The sequence below is a fragment of the Betta splendens genome, chromosome 21 (assembly GCF_900634795.4).
Source record: "Betta splendens chromosome 21, fBetSpl5.4, whole genome shotgun sequence".
Classification (NCBI taxonomy): domain Eukaryota; kingdom Metazoa; phylum Chordata; class Actinopteri; order Anabantiformes; family Osphronemidae; genus Betta; species Betta splendens.
Genome location: NC_040899.1, coordinates 745,863 through 767,961, shown reverse-complemented (window position 1 = coordinate 767,961; position 22,099 = coordinate 745,863). Strand labels below are relative to the sequence as shown.

At 44.2% G+C, this 22,099-nt stretch overlaps 1 protein-coding gene across 4 annotated transcripts in view; it reads right to left on the bottom strand.

Moving 5' to 3' along the window:
- Positions 1-22,099, bottom strand: part of ttn.2 (titin, tandem duplicate 2) — a 186,214-nt gene that overhangs the window by 70,408 nt on the left and 93,707 nt on the right. For all 4 annotated transcript variants that reach the window (XM_055505204.1, XM_055505205.1, XM_055505207.1 and 1 more), the window contains 32 exons: positions 21,568-22,053; positions 19,278-19,580; positions 18,899-19,055; positions 18,674-18,816; positions 18,410-18,528; positions 18,118-18,295; positions 17,735-18,019; positions 17,347-17,640; positions 16,945-17,244; positions 16,540-16,848; positions 16,221-16,444; positions 15,829-16,143; positions 15,446-15,560; positions 15,031-15,339; positions 14,705-14,886; positions 14,379-14,508; positions 14,062-14,213; positions 13,707-13,854; positions 13,404-13,624; positions 13,101-13,197; positions 12,727-13,023; positions 12,219-12,518; positions 11,716-12,030; positions 11,271-11,494; positions 10,486-10,636; positions 10,072-10,353; positions 9,675-9,977; positions 9,170-9,475; positions 8,750-9,031; positions 8,218-8,405; positions 8,036-8,147; positions 7,797-7,935 (listed from right to left, as the gene is read on the bottom strand). In XM_055505204.1, the coding sequence (XP_055361179.1) occupies positions 7,797-7,935; positions 8,036-8,147; positions 8,218-8,405; positions 8,750-9,031; positions 9,170-9,475; positions 9,675-9,977; positions 10,072-10,353; positions 10,486-10,636; positions 11,271-11,494; positions 11,716-12,030; positions 12,219-12,518; positions 12,727-13,023; positions 13,101-13,197; positions 13,404-13,624; positions 13,707-13,854; positions 14,062-14,213; positions 14,379-14,508; positions 14,705-14,886; positions 15,031-15,339; positions 15,446-15,560; positions 15,829-16,143; positions 16,221-16,444; positions 16,540-16,848; positions 16,945-17,244; positions 17,347-17,640; positions 17,735-18,019; positions 18,118-18,295; positions 18,410-18,528; positions 18,674-18,816; positions 18,899-19,055; positions 19,278-19,580; positions 21,568-22,053 (7,366 nt within the window). The remainder of the gene's footprint in view (positions 1-7,796; positions 7,936-8,035; positions 8,148-8,217; positions 8,406-8,749; positions 9,032-9,169; positions 9,476-9,674; positions 9,978-10,071; positions 10,354-10,485; positions 10,637-11,270; positions 11,495-11,715; positions 12,031-12,218; positions 12,519-12,726; positions 13,024-13,100; positions 13,198-13,403; positions 13,625-13,706; positions 13,855-14,061; positions 14,214-14,378; positions 14,509-14,704; positions 14,887-15,030; positions 15,340-15,445; positions 15,561-15,828; positions 16,144-16,220; positions 16,445-16,539; positions 16,849-16,944; positions 17,245-17,346; positions 17,641-17,734; positions 18,020-18,117; positions 18,296-18,409; positions 18,529-18,673; positions 18,817-18,898; positions 19,056-19,277; positions 19,581-21,567; positions 22,054-22,099) is intronic.

Here is a 22,099-nt window from a genome sequence, read left to right as displayed (position 1 = left end):
GCTGCTTTCAGCGTTACACACGCATGGACGTTGTTCTGCCCGCTTTCATGTAGACACAAAACTCATCAAAGTAATAAAATCTGTGGCCGGCTCATTGGCGTGTCCACCGGCTGTGGAGCTGCAAACGCCGACGGGGGCCATGGTTACTCGGCTGACGGAATTACACCAGAGGACTGCCCGGATTGAAGGACTGATCTGTAACATCTCAGCCCGTTCGGATGCCCAGATTACAGGACTGACTAATAAGATCTCAGCCCGTACGGAGGAAGACAAGAGACTAAGGGATAACATCTGCAGACAGACTGAACACTTGGTGAATATGGTGACAGCCTTGTCTGACAGGCTTGAGGAGATGTCACGGGTGACCCATGGTCCCACAAGAGGCGAAGAAGCCCTGAGTTCTGACCGATTGGAGTATTGATCTAGACAAATTAGTCATGGATTGTTAAAATGTATTAATTTTGGCTGTGTATTACTCTGTCCCTTCTCCCTCACCCCTCCCTTCCCGGGTCCAATCTAGCTCACCAGCTGTGCCTCTATCTATCCTCTTCCCCTTATTGTGACTCCCTTCAAGGACAACTGTTGGACTGACCTGTAAACATCTTGGTCGGCCTCGGTCATACTTCTATAAACAACACTTCATTACACTGATTCAGATACACCCCCCCCCCCCCCCCCCCCCCCTTCCCCTCCTTACAGTCTCACTGTCTGCTCTCTGACCTTATCTATCTGTCCTGATGAACCCAAGAAAAAATTCCAGCAAGGTTTCCACTTGTACTGTGTGATACTGTATGTGTGTGCATTTTATTACTGTTTGTACTGCAATTTGCTTCCACTGTCGGACTAGCGCCGGGTAACCTGGCTGCTGATGGGAATTTCCCCGCTGTGGGACTAATAAAGGCATTCTTAATTCTTAATTCTTAATTCTTAAAAGAGAGCTCAGTGCAGCATTTGCAATTAGAACAGGCTAAAAGAGGAGGCTGTAGCAGAGGAACACAGGTCTTTGTCCTGTATGTTGATGCGCCCACCCCCACAGTCAGCGCTTACCTTTGCTACGGGACGTGGATGGCCCCGCCCACTTTTATTTATCAGACAGACATGAAAGTGGGAATAACGAAATAAACGGGATGTAATGTAAAACGCTTTCAAGAGTTTTGTCTACGTCAAAGCGGGCAAATCACGTGAACATTTTAATTTTTTTTGTAAATAAAAATAATGTTTGCCCTGTTCAAACCTGGGGAATAAAAACGATTCTGATTCTGAAAGCGGCTGATCAACTTCGCAGGAACACATTTCATATGGTACAGGTGAAAGGGACACTAACAACCCAACGCTGCCGAGGCTGTAGCAGCAGAGAAACGCAGATCTTTGTCCTGCGTGTTGATGCGTGTTTTTTTTTGCACATTTATTGCATTGCTATTTATTGCACATTTGTTAAAACTTGATGGGTGTCTTTCTTTTGAGTTTTGTCTTCGGCTAGATAAGTGTAAAACAGTCCTTATTACTCATGCAGAATCAATATATGCAGAACAAACAACTTGCTGCATTAATGAGTCAGAGATCTACTGAGTCCTGGCGTTCTGACATACCATAGAGAGAGTTTATTACAATTCATTTATTTTTATTATATGATATTCTCTACAACTTAGCAGTGGTAGTCTGCCAGACTTGTGTGAAATACCATAAGAAGAGCGTTTAAAAAGTTCCAAATCTACTGTGTTGCCTGTGTAATAAAACATTGTTTTTCTGCAGATATTGTGGTAAATGTCATTACCGTAAAGTATAATAATGCAGCTTTCGTTTAAAGGACACATTGACTATGTCTTACTGTTTTAACTGTTTAACATGACCAACTTAAAAGTGGTCAAAGTGGTTTATGCTGCGGAGCAGGAGATATTTTCATTTTCATTCAGTGAAAAACGTTAACATTTAAGCACATGTAAAACAAACAAGCTGCTGCATTAATGCGTTGTTGATCTGCTGAGTCCTGACGTTCTGACACGCCATAGAGATATAGAGAAGATATAATACAATGTATTTATTTATATTAAATAAAATCCTCTTACAGATTTTATGTGAATGTCCATAAGAACAGCGTTTAAAAGCGGTGAAGTGAAAAGTTTTTAATATCAGGAGTATAAGAAAAAAGACCATTGGTTTTAGAAGCAAGATGTTGTTAGTAGGGGATCAGATCAGGGGACTCTGCCGGTGTGCGCACCCAGCTGATTCATTCCGCCTCCAGACAGGCTCTTGCAGCAACATGTTTGGGGTCATTGTCCTGGAAAAACCGATGCCGTGTTTCAATATACTTTCTAATATACGGCCCCACTGTGCATTTGATTATGGACTCCTCGAAAAACTGTCTATCCATAATCCCCTCGAAAATAATCATCGGTCCTGGTCCCCACCTAGAAATCATTCCCCAAACGTGGAGTTTGAGGGGACGCTTAGGTCGCGGTTTGGAAACCAAGTGTCCTCTCTTTGCAAAGCTCATTCTGGCAAAATGCTCCAGTGCCACAGTCGATTCTTTTTTCCCCGAAACGAAAAAAAACGGCTTTAAATCCATTAATGTGTCTGGTTTTGAAAACACCGTTTTCAGCTCGTTTATTCGTTTTTAACACGATGCTGTAAATAAATGCCGTTTGTCCTTTTTAAACGAGATGCTGGGGGTTTCTCGTTACAATACGAAGTTACTGGACTTACTGGGAGCGTGTCCAGACACATTAACAGGTCCTCCGGGTTTAAAACGTTCTAAAACAACGTGTTTTCTCGTCTTCCCAGCTTTTATTCTGGAGGGGGAAATCAAACCGTTAAAACGTACACGGACCCGACACTTAAACACGAGGACATACTGTATAAAGACAGCAGCGACATCAGCAACTGACAACAAACACTAGACTAAACTATTAAAAATTTGGTTGAACTTAAAAGCTGCTAAAACAAGACAACGACTTAGTTTTTCGTTCTCTGCTTTTTTCTCAAAACGAAAAATCAGCTTTAAACCTAACTCCGTGCGTTGTGTCCAAAAAACAACAACACCTGAATTCCGTTAATTAATATTACGAGCTGAAACGAAAACCAAGTAGTACAGATATACATATAAAATACATTTACTGTATAACACAGATTGATGAATACATATAGATTCCTATTTTATGTTATTATACTTATATTATTCTATTGGATTGGCTGGAGGAGGGACTGTGTCTCTCGGCTGGTCTGGAAACTGTAAAAACATCAGCAGCTTCGGCAATTGACAACAAACACTAGCGCACTAGCGAGCAAAGACGCATAATAATCTATAATATTTAAAAATGAACTACTCTACATTTAATGATACAATACCATGACATTGTTTTTTGTGCTTAATGTAAAGACACAGATAGAAATGAACAGTGGGACCTCACATCTTTGCGCCACCTGGTGGTTAACACGAGACTAGCACCCTGATTTTTTTCAGCTGGCTGCAGGATTAAAAATCCTTAGTCGGGAAAGCGCCCGTGGCGCGCTGGCGCCACGCACGTACTGCGGTAAAAAATGTGGTCGCTTTGAAGTGCTACGACTGTAAAGTCCCCTTTGGGCAGAGTGGTTCTCCCAGTGATTCTTTGCTCCATGTCAAAAAATAAAAATATTATTCCAGAATAGTAGATCAGGGTGCTCAGAAGGGACAGAGACACTGCAAGCAAAAGTAGAACGGGGAGCAGAGGGAAAACACATCTGCACTCCTCAAGGGCAGAAGAAGAGAAGTCTGTGGTCTGGTATCTGGTAGAGCATCAGCCTGGGAAGCAGAATATCCCTGGGTCGAACCCCAGCCCCTTTCACCATGTGTGTCATATCTTAGTTGTGGGCATTCTCACCATTGACATTTCCTGTTTTGTTTTGCACTATTTCCGTCTTTTGTTGTTCACCAATGTCATGTGCTAGCTTTACTTCCAGTCGTTTGCACATCCCCTGTATGCAATAGACAATCAGTTCAGGTATTTAGGCACCAGGACTCACCTCAAACCTCTGCCAGATTGTAGTGATGTAGTGATGTATGCCCCACTCAGCGACACACCCGCTGAGAAACCCACTCTGATCATTGGGGTTGAAATTGATAATTTAATAGTTCTTCCCCAAAACCCTCTGTTATCTGACCATTTCTTATTAACTTTTGAATTTAGCACAACTGACCCTATAACAGCTGGAAAGAAATGTTACTATAGCAGATGATTATCTGACAACGCTGTTGCCAGATTCAAGCAGATGATTCCATCATCTTTTGCCTCAATGTCTTGTAGATACACAGAGAACAGTCACCTTAATCCTTATGAACAGGTTGACTGTCTTGTGGATGATGCTGCAGCTTCTCTACGTACAATGTTAGACACAGTGTCTCCTCTGAAGAAGAAGACAGTGAATCAGAGGAGGTTAGCTCCGTTGTATAACTCAGAGATCCGCAGCCTAAAGCAAAGGACTAGACAACTAGAAAGACAGTGGCCCTCCAACAAAATAAATGTAAACTGCATTGCATGGAAGGACAGTCTAATGAAATATAAAAAAGCACTTGGGCTGCTAGAAAAACATATTACTCCTCCCTAATTGAGGAAAACAAAAACAACCCCAGGTTTCTTTTCAGCACTGTAGCCAGGCTGAAAAAGAGTCATAGCTGCCCCTTAAATCTCAGCAGCAATGACTTTATGAACTACTTTACTAATAAAATTATCAACATTAGAAAAAACATTCAGCAGCGACTTCTTCCAAATGACAGAAAGCACTGTCTAGATCCATCAACTTTAAATTTATTAAATCCTCTGTCTTACCTAGACAGCTTCTTCCCCTTAACTCATATGGAGTTAACCTCAATAATTAACTCTTCCAAGTTGTCCACTTGTCTTTTAGATCCAATCTCAACCAGACTACTCAAAGAAGTTCTACCTTTAATCAGCTCGTCCATATTAAATCAAATCAACCAATCTTTACAACTAGGCTATGTACCACAGGCTTTTAAGGTGGCTGTGGTCAAACCTCTATTGAAAAAAACAACCCTTGACCCTGGACAACTAGCCAACTATAGGCCCATTTCAAATTTACCCTTTATTTCCAAGAATCTGGAAAAAATCGTGGCTAAACAATTATCTGACCACCTGAGTGGGAATAACCTGTACGAAGATTTTCAGTCAGGATTTAGAAAACATCATAGCACAGAAACACCACTGGTTAGAGTCACTAATGATCTTCTATTAGCTTCGGACAATGGTCTAGTTTCTGTCCTTGTCCTGTTAGATCTTAGTGCTGCATTTGATACAATTGATCATAACATTCTATTACAGACACTACAACATAGAATCGGGATTAAAGGAACAGCATTGGGATGGTTTAAATCCTATTTGTTGAACAGATTTCAGTTTGTTCATGTTAATGATGAATTCTCCACATGCACAAGGATTAGCTATGGAGTACCACAGGGTTCTGTGCTGGGTCCAATTCTTTTTAGCCTATACATGTCTCCTCTAGGTGAGATTATTAGAAAGCATTCTATTAATTTTCATTTTTACGCAGATGATACTCAGCTATATATGTCCTTGGAACCAAATGAAACAGAACAACTAGTCAAAATTCAGGGTTGTTTAAAAGACATCAAATCCTGGATGTCCCAAAACTTCCTTCAACTAAACTCAGATAAAACAGAGATTCTTATTGTTGGACCTAAAAATTTGAGAGAGACACTATTGAGTCAGATAGCCACCCTGGATGGCATAACATTAGCTTCAGATTCTACTGCGAGGAACCTTGGTGTCATCTTTGACCAGGATCTCTCTTTTACATCATACATTAAACAAATCTCCAGAACCGCCTACTTCCACCTTAGAAATATAGTTAAAATCAGAAGCATCCTCTCTAAGAGCGATGCAGAGAAACTGATCCATGCATTTGTTACCTCTAGGCTGGACTACTGTAACTCCTTACTCATAGGATGTCCTAACAGCTCCTTAAAAAGCCTACAGCTTATTCAAAATGCCACAGCCAGAGTTCTGACAGGATTTAGAAAGAGAGATCACATTTCTCCTACATTAGCTTCTCTGCACTGGCTGCCTGTAAAATGTAGGATAGAATTTAAAATTCTCCTACTCACCTACAAAGTACTCAATGATAAAGCTCCTTCTTATCTTAAAGACCTCATAGTTCCTTATGCTCCCAGCAGAACACTTTGTTCTCAGAGCGCTGGGCTACTTGTGGTTCCTAGAGTGTTTAAATGTAGAACAGGGGGCAGAGCTTTTAGCTACCAAGCTCCTCTCCTCTGGAACCAGCTCCCTCTTCAGGTTCGAGAAGCTGACACACTCTCCACCTTTAAGATTAGGCTTAAAACCTTCCTTTTTGATAAAGCTTATAGTTAGAGATGGTTCAGGTCACTGGCAATTATTGTTAGTCACAGGAACCATCTCTTAGTTAAGCTGCAATAGACATAGACTGCTGGGGGACTTAATTTATAGACTGAGCTCCTCTGTTTCCTTCTACCTCCTCTGTCCAATAACCTCCCATCATTGTCCCATGTTTAACTAACCTTGTCTCTTTCTCTCCAGTAGTTGTGCTTGTCCCCTCTCTCTCTCTTTCTCTCTCTCTCTCTGTCCCCCCCCCACTCTCTCTCCCTCTCTGTCCTCACCTACAGGTATCATTGGACTCAAAGTTTGGTGTCTGTGATGGGCAGCTGCGGATCCAACCATCCTGCCTGTGTTTAGTCCAGTCCCTGGTGCAACCATCCTGTGTCCAGTCTCTGGTCCAACCATCCTGTGTCCAGTCCCTGGTCCTACCATCCTGCCTGTGCTCTGTTGTTGCTTGTTGCTGTTGCTGTGCTTTTCTCTCTCTCTATCCTCTCACCCCAACCGGTCGAGGCAGATGGCCGCCCACATCCAGTCTGGTTCTGCTGGAGGTTTCTTTCTCGTTAGAGAGGGAGTTTTTCCTCTCCACTGTTGCTGTCAAATAAATGCTTGCTGTATGTGGGATTTGTTGGGTTTAGTTGTGTGAGGTTTTAAACCTTACTTTGTAAAGTGCCTTGAAATAACTTTGTTGTGATTTGGCGCTATATAAATAAATTGAATTGAATTGAATGTATTTCTTCTTTCCAGCAATTCCCGTGAGTAGACCTAGTTGCCAGACCTTGCCTGATCGTGAACCTTGTCTCAGCCTAGCCCTTTTGTACCGTCACCGTGTTTATTCTGGTTCTGACCTAGCCTGTTTTTGACCACCGATCTTGCCTGCTCCCGTTTACCACCTGGATTGTTTTCTGGTGTAAACACTGTTTTCCTGGAAACCTGTTATTGCATTAAAACCTGATCAAACCTACCTCTTGGCTTTCTGCGCCGTGCATGTGGGTCCGATTCATCCGACCGCCTGACAAAGTGTGTCCGTAAGCAAGACACTTCATACTAACTCTCTGGCCCCCATGTGTGGCAGCCCATAGCTCCCCAGAGAATGGGTAAAATGCACCCAAATGTGCAAGAGCACAATTTTCCCAAGAGAATCAATAAAGTATCTTATCTTGTCTCATTTTATTCTTAAAGGTGAAGATGAAGGATCAATACAATTTCAATTGACCTTTATTCTTACGGGAGAAACCATGTGAGTCTTCTGATCATAATAAGATCTGTCAGTGCTCTTGACTTAGATAGAAATTCCAAATTAACAAAACATTCCAAAAGGTTTACATGCTTTTCTTCACAAATGCCTGGCAAATAAGTGGCATAAGTGGCTATTTTTCTAGATGAAGAGAAGGAACTAAAACTATACACATCTGTCTATTTTGTGTGTTTCTGTACCTGTTGGCCATTGTTTCTTTTCTCTCCACGATGTAGCTTGTGATTGGTTTTCCTCCATCAACAGGTGGCTCCCAGCTAATTAGAGCAGAGTCGTGATGAACCTCTTTCACTGTCGGCTGTTTAGGAGCATCAGGCACCTCTGTGATTAAGCAAAAATAGCCACATTGTAGCCACATGGTAGGACTCTGCAGGATCATCATCGTTGTCTCTAAAGTAGTACTGTGTCGTTCAGGGCTTACTGAAGATGTCTCTAGCTCTGGTTTCTGTAGACAGCAGGGGGTCACTGATGCCGTACATGTTCTGAGCCATTATCCTGATTATGTACTCACGACCCTCAATCAGTTTCGGAACCTGAAGCAACAGACATGGTGTTATTTAATGTCCTGCTCTTCACACAATAAATAAACAAGTGACTGTTCACCTTGCAGCTGGTCCTGGTGCAGGATGAGGTGACAGGCATCCACAGATCTCTGTTGGTGTCTCTCTTTTCAATGATGTAGTTGGAGATGGCGCATCCCCCATCATCCAGGGGAGGGCTCCAGGAGATCTCCATGTAGTTCCTGTAGATCCCGTTGAACACCACAGGGCCTTGCGGGGGCTGAGGACGGTCTGACAGCAGGGAACAATAATTCTGAGTACTCCCCATCTTTATTTGATTACAACTTTGTTAATATTTACCATTTTTGATAATAACTTTATTTGATGATAGACCTTTTGTGATATCTTGTCATAATTTGTGATTGACTTTTAAATTTAGTATATTCCTCATGTTTCCTAACAAATCAATTTCAGGGAGAACAACTGATGTTAGTGTTGTATGTATTTGCTACTACAGACTACATTTTCCCCAAACTGAGCACATACTGTAGATAAAGTCAATATTTAGGCTTGTGTTCTACTATTTTTCATTTTGTTATGGTGCAGGTGAATTTCTCAAAGCAGCCGTGACTTACCAACCACCGTGATGGTGCAGATTCCTCTGCGAGCTCCAGCAGCATTCTCTACACTTACACAGTAGCAGCCACTGTGTTCTCTCTTGACTTTGCTGATGTTGAGGTTGAGGTGACGGGCAGTACTGTGCAGGCTGATTTCCTCATCTGCCTTCAGCTCCTCATCATTCTTTCTCCAGGTAATAGAAGGTGCTGGTTTGCCACTGTAACATCCTGGCAGGGTGCAGCTGTCTCCCACCTTCACTATGATCTTCTCTCGAAAATCCAAGTTCAGAGATGGCGGCACTGGTGTATGTAGGGGATATAGGGTGTTTGTAATGTTATTTGACTATAAAAAAAGGTTTGATCTAGTGTTGATATCACCAAAATCAGTGTTTTCATAAAAAGTAATTTTATTCTTTATATTTTATTGCTGTTACTTACCAAGTTCATCCTTGCACTGCACAGGTTTGGTGGCAAAGGACGGTTTTCCTTGCCCCACCTGGTTGATGGCTGAAACTCTAAATTCATGGCTCGAGCCATCCTTAAGTCCAGTCAGGGTGAACTTCCTGTCCATTAGCTTGTCTTCTCCCCCTATTCGTGTAAAGTTGTCCCGGCCAATCATTCGAGACTCAAGGATGTACTCAGTTACATCTGTACCACCATCATACTTGGGTGGTCTCCAGGCAACAGAGATAGAGTCCTTGGTCACAGCAGTAATGATGAGGTCCTCTGGACGCTCTGGGACAGCTGAAGGCCAACATACATAATAGGGTATATTAAACATGTGACTACACTGTTCACCATTATTTAATTTTCTAGTGTGGGCTTTTAAAAGTAAATATTTTCTTGTACTAAGACTGGAACAAATCAAACAACTCCTCAATTTCTCTCTTATATAAAATAAAGAGAGTTGCTAAATAATAATCAGCATGTGTATGTGACGTACAGATGGGGTCCTTGATCAGAACCATCTTATCGTTCTCAGTGAATGGTCCTATGCCAATGATGTTCTCAGCTGCAATCCTGAAGAAGTAGCCTTTGCCATCAATGAGACCCTGCACGATGGCATTGTTCCTTGTCACTGTGTAGGATACAGAAGTCCAGCCCATGCGGTCTGCCTCCCTCTTCTCAATGATGTAGTTGGTAATGGCGGATCCACCATCGTCCTCAGGGGTAGACCAGGTCAATTTACAGGTGTCGTTGGTCAGATTTTCTCCGACAAACGGCAGACCAACAGGTCCAGGGACATCTACAGGGAAGAGTATGTTTCATGTGCATTATTAAATAATGCAATTTAAAAAAAGAGTGGGAGTCTGGAAGGTAGGATGTTTATTCTAACTCACCCAGAACCTCTACAAAGACAACCTTCTTTCTTTCCCCTCCCTCATTCTTGGCACTCAGTGTGTAGATGCCCTGGTGTTGCCGTTTGCAGTTCTTGATGACCAGTGAATTTGAGATACCAGTTGTCTCTGCTATGGCCTCTTTAGGCACCTCTGCATCATCTCTGCACCAAGTGATCTGTGGTGTAGGCTTTCCAGATACGTAGGCAATGATGCGGATGGTGGAACCTGCATGGACCACAATCTTCTCCTTCACCGAGGCATCCAGATCCATCTCAGGAGGTACTGGATTAGCAGATGTTTGATTTTTCAGATGTTCATAATATACTCAGATGTTAAATTTTAAAATAACCATTTATTGTTAGATACAAAGAGCAGGTATGCTGACTGACAGTCAAAGGGTGATGAGAGTCTTACTTGTTCTATCTTTGACCTCAATCAATTCAGACACAAGTCCTGGGTCTCCCGCACCAGCAACGTTCACAGCCCGGATCCTGAAGCGGTACAGGCCACCTTCCTTCAGACCAGCCACCACAAATTTGGTTCCTCTGACCTCTGTGTCCTTCGCCTTTAAAGAGACAAAGAGAAACCTTCAGTGACCCAAGAAAGATCCAGACGCTGAGGGTAAATATACCGATAAGGTGGCTACATATTTATTAATGCTGGGCTTTGAATATTGTGCCCAAAGTATTTAATTTTGTTCTTCATTAAACATTAACTAAAGTTGTTTATTTCATTTCTGCTTTTATACATGCACACCGCACACACCACCTATAAACCTATTTCTGAATCTGATCTGAGAGGGTATTCAGTTATAGCTGCATATGCATATATTATCCGATACACATGGTGTTATAGCTTAAAGGCACCATATTACAGGGAAAAATGCAACATGAGGTGTTTTTTGTGGAGGCTGCTAACCTCAAGAAGAGGGTGGGATGGAGGAAAAGCCCAACACAGAAATTAACAGACTTCAAATCACATCAACAGACAAAAGACAAAGAAACATCTGAGCACAAAATTTATTTTCTGAAATAGACTTGACATTTTACTGCCAGGTACTATGTATACACATGGCGAAATGTGTAAAAGACACTTACACAAAAGTGTATAAGTCACATTAGTCCACAAAAAGCATCATATGACCCCTATAAACACCTGTGCCCACTGTCAGTATAACGTCATGGTCAGGCATATTTTACCTTCTGCCAGCCCTCCTCGATCTCTTGCTCCTTCTCTTCCTCTGCTTCACTCAGCAGCAGCTTCCTCTGAGCTTTCTTCTCTTCCTCCTCCTTGTTCACCTCCTTGAACTCCACGATGTACCCGGTGACCTTTGACCCTCCATCCACCAGAGGAGGTATCCACTCCAACTCCACGGAGGACTTTGTCCAGTCTGTCACCTTCGGAGTAGGTGGCCCAGGAGGCTCTGCATGCACACAGGAAAAGCTGTTTAGTTTACATTTATGACATTTTGGATATGTGTGAGCCTGATGACAAACTGAGGGACAAATGTTTGTTTGGTTCTGATCCAAATCCTTTTAAATAATTTAATAGTAACTGAACCCAATACCACTGACTGGTCATGTGTGGCCCTTCTGTACTAAACTGATGCCAGGTCGTCTTCCTTAGTAATAACTTTTGTCTTACTGATTGGGTCTCGGCAGATGACAGGGTCGGAGGGCATGCTGGGCAGGCCACAGCCAGCAGCGTTGACGGCAATGACCCTGAACTGGTACAGGGCATTCGCTAGGAGACTAGTCACATCCCAGTTGTTGCCCAGCGGTAGCGCCCGTATTGGGTCACGGGTGACGCGAGTCCAGCGCTTTCCAGTTGTCTCCTTCTTCTCAACAATGTAGCCAGTGATGGAAGAGCCACCATCATACTTCGGTTCATCCCAGTTGACAGTCATGGACTCCAGACAGACATTGGTGACTGTCGGTTTATCACATTGACCGGGAACAGCTGCAGACATCGATACTCAGTTAGCTATATGATGACAATATTATCACGTGCACAATTATTAATCTTACTTTATAAATAAAATCGAACATTACATTGGTTTATCAGGTAAATATTTGCTATCATCTTTTTTGCTACAACTAAAAGATGTTTCTGATAGTTTAACTAAACTATTTGCAGAAGTAACTTACTGAAGAGGTTTCTGGCCTTTTCAGGCTCACTGACCAGTGGAGGCCCATTTCCAAACTTGTTCTGTGCCATCACTCTGAACTCGTACTCATGGTTTTCGGTCAGTCGAGTCACCACATAAGTGCATTCCTTGGGGTCATTGGAGACATGGACCCATGACTTCCTGTTTTCCTCACGTTTCTCAATCACGTAGTTGGTGATCTTAGATCCACCATCGTCTGTGGGAAGATTCCAGGCTAGTCCGATCCTGTCTGCAAACACCTCGGTAAACTTGATTGGTCCGATGGGTGCGCCAGGTGGTCCTGAGGGCAAGAGGAGATCAAGTTTACTGTTGACGTAAAATAGTCGCCTATTCCAAGTTAGTAAGTTAGCTAAAATAATGAAAAAATGTTAACTCTGCTAAAATAGCTGCGGCTAGGCAGTCCCAAGACACAAGGTACCATCCTTCTATGAGCAATGATTGAACAATCACTGCAGAGGGAAGACGTTACTTTTTAAAATATTTCCCACCTAACACAGAAAGCTTGATGTCTTTGGTGATGGTGCCCAGGCTGTTGCTGGCTGTCAGGCTGTAGAGGGCACTGTCATGCCTGCTGGCCTGTTGAATCAGCAGGGTGCACTTGTCCTGGGTCACCAGTTTGTTCATGTGCTTGTCGTACTGAATGTTTGCCTTTTCTCCAGGTGTAGCCAGGTTGGCCTTCTGCCATGTGAGTTTTGGGAATGGGCAGCCACTAATCTTTGCCACAATGCTGATGTCACAGCCCTCTTCACCCTCCAAGGCTTCACGCATTTGGATGGTAGGAGCACCTGCAAAAAGAATAAAGTAGCTATGTTAGTGTCCTGGGGCAATTGTCAGAATGACCTGTAAGATGGCTCTGACTCACATGTCTGGTCCTTAATTACCATGGGCCCAACAGTGGTGGAAGGACGACTGGGTCCTGCCGCATTCACAGCTTTCACCCTGAACTCGTATTCTCCCCCCTAGAGAAAAGCAGCACACATGAAAAGAGGGCCTGAATCAACGTTACACAGTACAGGTACAGGTTTAGAGATAGTAAATAACTTATGAACTTATACATAAAATTAATTAGAAAATAAATAATTAATGTATTAATATTAGATTATATAAAATCAGGGATTATGTCTGAAATAAGAGAAGTATGATCCTGCACAGGATCAAGACCAACCTCCTTCAAGTCCTCCACCACAAAGGTGAGTTCTTCTACATCTCTCTTGTTGCACTGCTTCCAGGTTTCCTTCTCCTTGCCACTGGTGTCCCAGCTCAAACGTTCAATCATGTAATGCTTTACAGGAGAGCCACCGTTGTTTTTGGGTGGCTCCCAACTCACAGTGACAGTGTTCTTTGTCACGAGGTTGACTTTAAGCTTGGTGGGTGGGTCGGGTGGATCTGAGAAGGAGAAACAGCAGAATGATGAGAGTTGTATTGATAGTTTGTATCACAGTAATTGGAATAGTAGGTTTGTCCCTACGGATTGGGTCCCGGGCCCGCACAGGATCACTGGTGACTGTGAATGGGCCAAGCCCAAGTCTGTTCTCAGCTCGGACCCTGAACAGGTATTCTTGACCTTCTAGAAGACCTGGAACCACGTAGGCCTGGCTAGCACACGCTACATTCACCTGATAACAAATCAAAACAAATCACGTGATAAACCTTTGTATTTGTGGTCATTGTAACTGAACTCAAGCTAAAAATACATCAACACCTAACATGCCATTTTGTATTTTTTAAACCCCAATACCCCCAATAATTTTATTAAGGGGAACAAAATAATCAGGAAACAATCTAACACAGTGCCTATAGCACAGCATCTGAACAACATTTACATTTGTCCAAGCCTTGTCTATAAGACTCTTCTTCTCAATAAAATAGCTCTTAATTCGTTCCCCTCCATCGTTATCAGGGAGTTTCCAGATCAGCCTCATGGTTGAGCGAGTGATATCAGTAACTTTGAGCTCTTTTGGAGCACCGGGAACATCTGCAACCAGACAAAAAGACAGTCACATGCCAAAGAACATGACAGTAAGGCCAATGAAGTGTAGTACTAATAGTACTAATAGTACTAATCGTACTAAAACTTTCTGATGTGTGGAGAGCCTCTCTCTCTCTCTCCCTTTCTGGTGGCAGAAAATGCACAACATACCAAGGACGTTAACTCTAACGTTGACATGTTTCTGTCCAGACTTGTTCTTTGCAGTGATGGTATAACGTCCAGAGTGACTCCTCAAGCTGACAGGGACCGTCACAACAGATGTGGTGTCTGTGGACTCGACCTAAACACAAGACAAAATTAAAAGGAAACTAAACGGAAACGTACGAGTAAGCTTTACTAATTAATTGCACATTTGTGTGGCATTAGAAATAAAACAGAACTGAAATAACTAGCTTTACTAAGGTGTTTAGGAGGTAACAGGAGGAGCAGATTAGATTGAACACCGTTGTTTGGCTTTCCTGAGGTGATAATCTCACCTCAGAGTCCACAGGCAGTGTGTGCAGCTTGTTCTTCAGGTGCGTCTTTGCTTTACCATAAAAGTCCCAGGTCACCTTAGGGGCAGGCCGGCCCTTGATGATGGCAGGAATTCTGATTGGATCACCAGCACGGATGTAGAGCAGATCATCAACAATCATGTCTATGGTAATGGAAGGCCCAACTGAAAAGAAAAAAAATAATAATACTAGAAAAGTGCAAGCAACCGTTTCAGCACACATTAATTGGCTAAATCACAGTTACACATTGATTTGTCAAGTTGTCTATATAAATATGTTAAGGCAAATAAGGCTGTAAAAGAACATACGCTGGACATCTTCAATTAGAACGTCCCCGGTGCTGGGGCTGGGGTCAGACTCGCCAATGTCATTTACAGCGATGATCCTGAAGCGGTAGCGTTTCAGCTCACGCAGGGTGGGAACCGTAAACTCAGTGGTGGGGTGCAGGGTGTCTGGTTCATTTACCCTCGCCCATTCTGATTTGCCCTCATCTTGAATCTGGATTATGTAGCCCTTGATGGGGCTTCCTCCGTCACTTTCTGGAGGTTTCCAGGACAGCGTGACATTGTGCTTAGTCTTGTCAGCAACCTCAGGAGCAGAAGGCATGCTTGGAGGAGCTAGAGGGAAGCGCAACAGGATCCATGTTAAAATTAGAAAGAGCTTTATTGCCATGCACTATTGCCATATTGTTCAACAGCTTAAATCAAAAAACACTTTACTCACTAATTGGATCAACTGCAAAGGCAGAGTCAGATGGTCCACTGAATGGGCCAATTCCTGCAGAATTGGCTGCAGCTACCCTAAACTCATACTCGGTTCCTTCAAATAGATGGTTTGACTGAAAAACAAAGGAGAGCGTTTCACATTACTGAGCCTCATTCAAGCTGGACCAGAATATGAAAAACCTCAGAGGGTCAGCTGATCAGCTAAGCCAAGGCACTAACACAAAAACACACAAGAAAAGAAATGTAACAAAGGTTGGACTGTTATGCTCACCAGCCAGGTGAGCATAAAAGTCCAACAACTGCCTGAGTGTTACTGTAGTTTATTAAATGATATCTGATATGATATGTTTTCTCTAAAAATGCTGCATGGACCCAGCTCACCTGGTATTCCCACCCTTTCATGCCTCTCTTGGTGATCAGTGCCTTATTGACTCTAGCCCAGTAGGTGGTGCCTCGCTCCCGTTTCTCCAGCCAGTATCCAATTATCCTAGAGCCACCAGTTTCAGTGGGAGGTTGCCAGCTCAGGGTCATGGTGGCCTTGGTGTACTCAACAATGGTTGGCTTTTCTGGTGGGCCAGGAAGGCCTAAGGGGTCAATAATCTTGACTTCAGCTGCCATGCAGGGGTCAGAAATGCCATAGTGGTTTTGAGCTCGGATCCGGAACACGTAGGTCTTGTTATTCTCCAGGTTCCACACCTGTCGATTGGAAAGGTGATGTTACCAGAAAATATTCCAGCATTATATGATTCAGTTGTTATTGTTGTTCGACATACCCTAAGTTTCTTCTCAACAATGCTGCTCGTGATCTCCTCCCACTGCTCAGGTGGAGCTTCCTGTCCCTCTTCTCGTTCCACCTCCACTGCCCCCACTTCCTTCTTCTCAACAATATAATTGGTCAGATCACTGCCTCCAATATCTAGTGGTGCATCCCACTTAATATAACAAGACTCCGACTTGATGTCAGACACTGTCACATTCCTGGGTGGAGTTGGTCGGTCTAAAATAACAACATGCTTTAGCTAGGGCTTGTTCAATTGTAAACTGTACCACTTCTTCTCATTTACAATTTATATCTCTAATCCTTGAACTCACCCAGGACCATAACATAGATGGTGTGTCTGGCTGTGCCTGTGTTGTTGGAGGCAGCCACAACATAGGTGCCACGGTCACTTCTTTTGGATGATGGAATGGTCAGAGTGGTCTTGCAGTTCAACCTGCCAGTGACTTCCGTGTGTACAAGCACATTGTCAGTGGACTGTGGAATCACAATGTCATCCTTGGACCATTCTACAGTGGGAATGGGCAGGCCACGGACATCAGCTGGCATCTCGATGGGCTCATCCTTCTTCACTGTAATTGAGTCATGCTCAAAGTGTTTTAGCATGTGGACTTCCGGAGCCACTGGGAGGGACAGGACAACAAGTAAACCAGTGTAAAGGGCACAACAGATGCACATATAGTTTTTGGCTTTAACACTGTTCCAAATATTCAGGTTACCTTCGTCATCTTGGATAATCACAGCTAATGGGATGGTTGGTTCACTATGTCCTATTGCGTTTACGCACTTGATCCTGAACTCATACATCCAGTCCTCATCTAGGTCCTTTACAGTCATGGTCAAGTCAGGGCAAATATCTGTGTTACAGAGCTCAAAGGCTTGTTGGTCGTGTCTCTTCTTCTCAACAAAGTAGCCAAGGACAGGGCTGCCGCCATCATTACGAGGTGGCTTCCAGGTGAATGTGATTGAGTCCTTGGTGCGCTCAGTGTAGTTGAATTTCTCTGGGTTTGATGGTGGAGCTACAGAAACAATTACATTTAATTACAAATTTATTTTACAGCAAAAGGTGTCTATTGTGCTTATTGTGCTCTCAACCACCAAGTCTTGGTCTACTAACTCACTTGGTGCATCCACAGCCAAGATTGGTGGCAGCTCGACAGGCTGGCCCAAGCCGTACTTGTTCTTTGCCATGACGCGAAATATGTACTCCTGCCCCTCCTCGATACCCGTACACTCGCACTTGGATGCCACAGTTTCAACAGGCTGCTTCCACATATCCTTTTTAATGTCTTTTCGCTCAACAACGAAGCCGGTCACAACACCACCTCCATCATCTTTGGGCTCGTCCCAGTTCAGGAATATCATCTTACGGGTGACAACAACAGGCTTCAGGTCTGTGACAGGTCCAGGGACATCTAAATGTACAACAGTAAAGATGTTATAAACATCGAGTTGATTTCTGAATTCTCTGAATTATGTTCAAACCCTGTCCTGACTTTCTGGACATACCCACAACCTCCACACGTGTCCAAGCATTCTTGACTCCGCTGGGGTTAGCAGCAGAGATTTGGTATTTGCCAGCATCTTTCCTTTGGATGTTTGGCAATGAAAGAATGCTGTTATTGCCCTCGGTTATGATCTCCACCAAGTCTTTTTCAGGGTTACGGTCGTCCTTGGTCCAGTTGATGTATGGATAGGGTTTGCCTGTAACTGTAGCAGGTATTCGCAGTGTCTCTCCAGCTCTGATGATCATATCTTTTGTGATTGAAACATCCAGTTCAATCACTGGCTTCTCTGTGAATGCCAACAAAAAACACTTAATTAGACGAAAGCTGGCAGAATAAATTCTAGTTCAATCAGTTGTTGTTGTGGCCTGTCTTTTTGTGCCTGACCTGCAGGATTCCTCACGATCACAGGATCTGTGACTCCTGGTGGTCCCTCCCCAGCAGCATTACACGCAATGACTCTGACTCTAAACTTGGCTCCTTCACGAACTCCAAAGATAGTGAAGGTTCGGCTCCTCTGAGAATGCTCTGTAGACCTGGACCACTCACTGGAGCCAGCAAGGGCCTGAAGCACACCATAAACATGGAAACTAAAAACAAGCATGCTCTGGAATAGTGAAACTCTGATCTCACTCTGTAGCTACATGCAGGGAAATGCCTTGACTTGACTTTATTTAACCTTTTCCACATGATATCCCACAATCTCTCCTCCACCGTTGTCCACAGGTGGGTCCCACTCCACTTCAATGGAGTGGTCTGTGGTTGTCGCTATTCTGACAATAGGAGGTCCAGGAGGTACTGTAGGGTCACAAATTAACACAAAAATAATAACACATTATCTCATATCATAAAGTGAATCAATTGAGGCATCTGCTAGAGAATTTTCAACACTGACATAGGAGGAAACTAGAGTTGCTAAACACAGGAACCGTTAATAACATACAGATTGGAGACTGGGCCATCATCGGCTCTGAGGGGTCACTAAACTTTCCAAGGCCACCCTCGTTTTCAGCTGCCACCCGGAAGATGTACGTTAGTCCCTCCATCAGGCCTCCAACGTTCAGCTTAGTGTCAGGGGCAATTTCCCTGATGGTGAAAAGGAGAGATTTAGCATAACCTTTAAAATTTCCACACACCAAGCAGTGCCTGCAGCTTTATTAGTCTTCACCTGTTGACACGTGCCCAGCGTGAGCTGTTAATCTCACGGCGCTCCACCCAATATCCAAGGATGGGGTTGCCGTTGTCGTTTGGATGGTTCCAATTGACCAACATGCTGTTGGCTGTGACATCAGCAACCTGTGGCTTGTTGGGAGCCTCAGGGGGGTCTAAGAAGAACCCACCAGAAAAGGTTTGACTGAATTATCTTCCATCATGATTTACAAATACTGTTATCAAATGTGTAAATCCACCTTTATGTGTTCTGCTATTTTTAATTAATCCAGAGCAGTAATAATTATTATTACTATAAATATATAAACATATAAGACATAAACACAGTTGCTGATGTTTGAGGAGGTATAAGCTGTGACAATAATAAGGTTCCATACCAAAAGCATTCTTTGCGATGACTGGCTTGGACACACAGGGTGGACCAGCGCCATGCTTGTTCTCAGCTACAACCCTGAAGATATACTCTTTCTTCTCAATGAGTTTTGGCACAAAATATCGGCATCCTCTGAGTGTTGTTGTAACAGAGCTCCAGCCAAACTCCAGCCGTGAGTTGTCCTTCTTCTCCAGGGAGTAATTGAGGATTTCACTGCCGCCGTCATCCAAGGGGGGGTCCCATTTACAGATGACGGAATTCTTCCTCACCTCCTCAAATGTGAAGTTCACCGGAGGACCAGGAGTGTCTGTACAGAGACCAAATGGCAAATGACTGGATTAGGCAGCAAATTTTAAAAAATTACAGGTGCTATCTGAATTACTATTATTAATATTTTTTTCTCCTCCTCCTTGAACCACCGCCTTATCATGGTGGAGGAGTTTGTGTGCGCGATTGGAGCTATGTTGCCGGGGGCTATTTGCCCCTGGTAGGGTCTCCTAAGGCAAACAGGTCCTGGGTGATGGGCCAGACTAAGAGCTTTTCACAAACCCTCCTATGAAAGGAAAACCAGCCCCAGCGTCTCATGAGGCCCGGCCTGGCACAGCCCGAAGGAGCAACGTGGGACCATCCTCAGGTAGGCCAACATTTGCAGGATGAGCCGTAGGGGGCCGGTGCATAGTGGATTGGGCAGCAGTCGAAGGCGGAAGACTTGGAGGCCCAATCCCTGGATAACAAATTTGGCTATTGGGACATGGAATGTCACGTCACTGGGGGGGGAGGAGCCTGAGCTGATGCAGGAGGTCAAGCGGTACCGGCTAGAATAAGTCGGGCTCACCTCCACACACAGCCTGGGCTCTGGAACCCAACTCCTTGAGAGGGGCTGGACCCTCTTCTACTCTGGAGTTGCCTGTGTGGCCTTGCTCATAGCTCCCCAACTTAGCCGCATGTGTTGGAGTTTTGCCCGATGGACGAGAGGGTCGCTTCCCTGCACCTTCGGGTGTGCTTACGGGTCAAATGGTAGTGTGGAGTATCCCGCCTTCTTGGAGGGAGTGTTGGAAAGCGCTCCAACTGGGGACCCCATCGTTCTTCTGGGAGATTTTAATGCCCACGTGGGCAACGGCAGTGATACTTGGAGGGGCATGATTGGGAGGAACGGCCTCCCTGATCTGAACCTGAATGGTGTTATGTTATTGGACTTCTGTGCTAGGCACAGTTTGGCCATAACAAACACCATGTTCGAACATAAGGGTGTCCATCGGTGCACATGGCACCAGGATACCCAAGGCCGGAGGTCGATGATAGACTGCGTTGTTTAACCTGACCTTCGGCCATATGTTTTGGACACTTGGATGAAGAGAGGGTCTGAGCTGTGAACTGATCACCACCTGGTGGTGAGTAGGATCCACTGGTAGGGAAGGAGGCTGGAACGACTTGGCAGGCCCAAATGTATCGTGAGGGTCTGTTGGGAATGTCTGGCTGAACCCTCTGCCAGACAGACCTTTAACTCCCACCTCTGGGAGAGCTTCGACCAGGAAAGTAATGCGGTGTACTGGTCCATCGTGGTGAAGAGGGAGCTGAGCTGAAAGGCAAGCTCTCAATTTACTGGTCAATCTATGTTCCTACCCTCATCTATGGTCATGAGCTTTGGGTCATGACCGAAAAGGCAAGATCACGGATACAAGCGGCCGAAATGAGCTTCCTCCGTAGGGCGGCTGGGCGCTCCCTTAGAGATAAGGTGAGGCACCCTGTCACCCGGGAGGAGCTCGGAGTAGAGTCGCTGCTCCTCCACATTAAGAGAAGCCAGTTGAGGAGGCTCAGGCATCTGGTTCCGATGCCTCTTGGATGCCTCCCTGGGGAGGTGTTCCGGGCATGACCCACCGGTAGGAGGCCCCAAGGAAGACCCAGGACACGCTGAAGAGACTATGTCTCTCGGTTGGCCTGGGAACGCCTTGGGGTCCCACCGGAAGAGCTGGAGGAAGTGTCCAGGGAGAGGAAAGTCTGGAACTCTCTGCTCAGACTGCTGCCCCCGCGTCCCGGCCCCGGATAAGCGGATGAAAATGGATGGATTTGTCGTTACTTTATTTATACAACAGAATTTATTTATTGTTTATCTATCTATACTTTTGAGTTTACCTTTTAATTACACATTAAATGTATCACTGTTAAAAATGGATTTAATTATCACTGTTAAAAATTGATTTAATTAAAAGAGGATCACTTATGTAACTACACAGAGCACAAAATAATTTGACGTACAAGAAGTACATTAGAAGTACAACAGAAACATGTCTCACCAAGCACATTTACTTGACAGGTTGCAGAGGCGACTCCCTGACCGTTCTCCACTTTGATCATGTAGACTCCGTGATCAGCACGGACTGAGTCTGTGATCATGACAGAGGACACACCCCTGCAACTGTTGTTGATCGTTAGACGCTCGTTGATGGTTGGGTAGTCAGGCTCCTCTACTTCCAGCTCTGCTGTGTCTTCCTTTTTCTCTTCCTCCTTTTTCTGCTCACCTTCCTCTACCTCTACCTTTTTGGCTTCTCTGTCCGTCTTTTCCTCCTCCTTCTTAACTTCCTCCTTCTTCTCCACCTTCTTCTTTAGGGGTTTTTCTGGTCTCTTTCGAAGCGGTTTAGGACGGATCACCTGGTTGTTCCAGTACCAGGTGATCTCAGGGTAGGGAGCCCCAGAAATGTTTGCATCCAGGCAGATCTCACAACCTCGCTTTACACTGAGACCCGACTGCAGGCTACCACTCAGGAAGACCTTTGGAGGATCTAAGAATAAGAACAAAAGCAAATTTAAAACATTCCTCAGGTAACA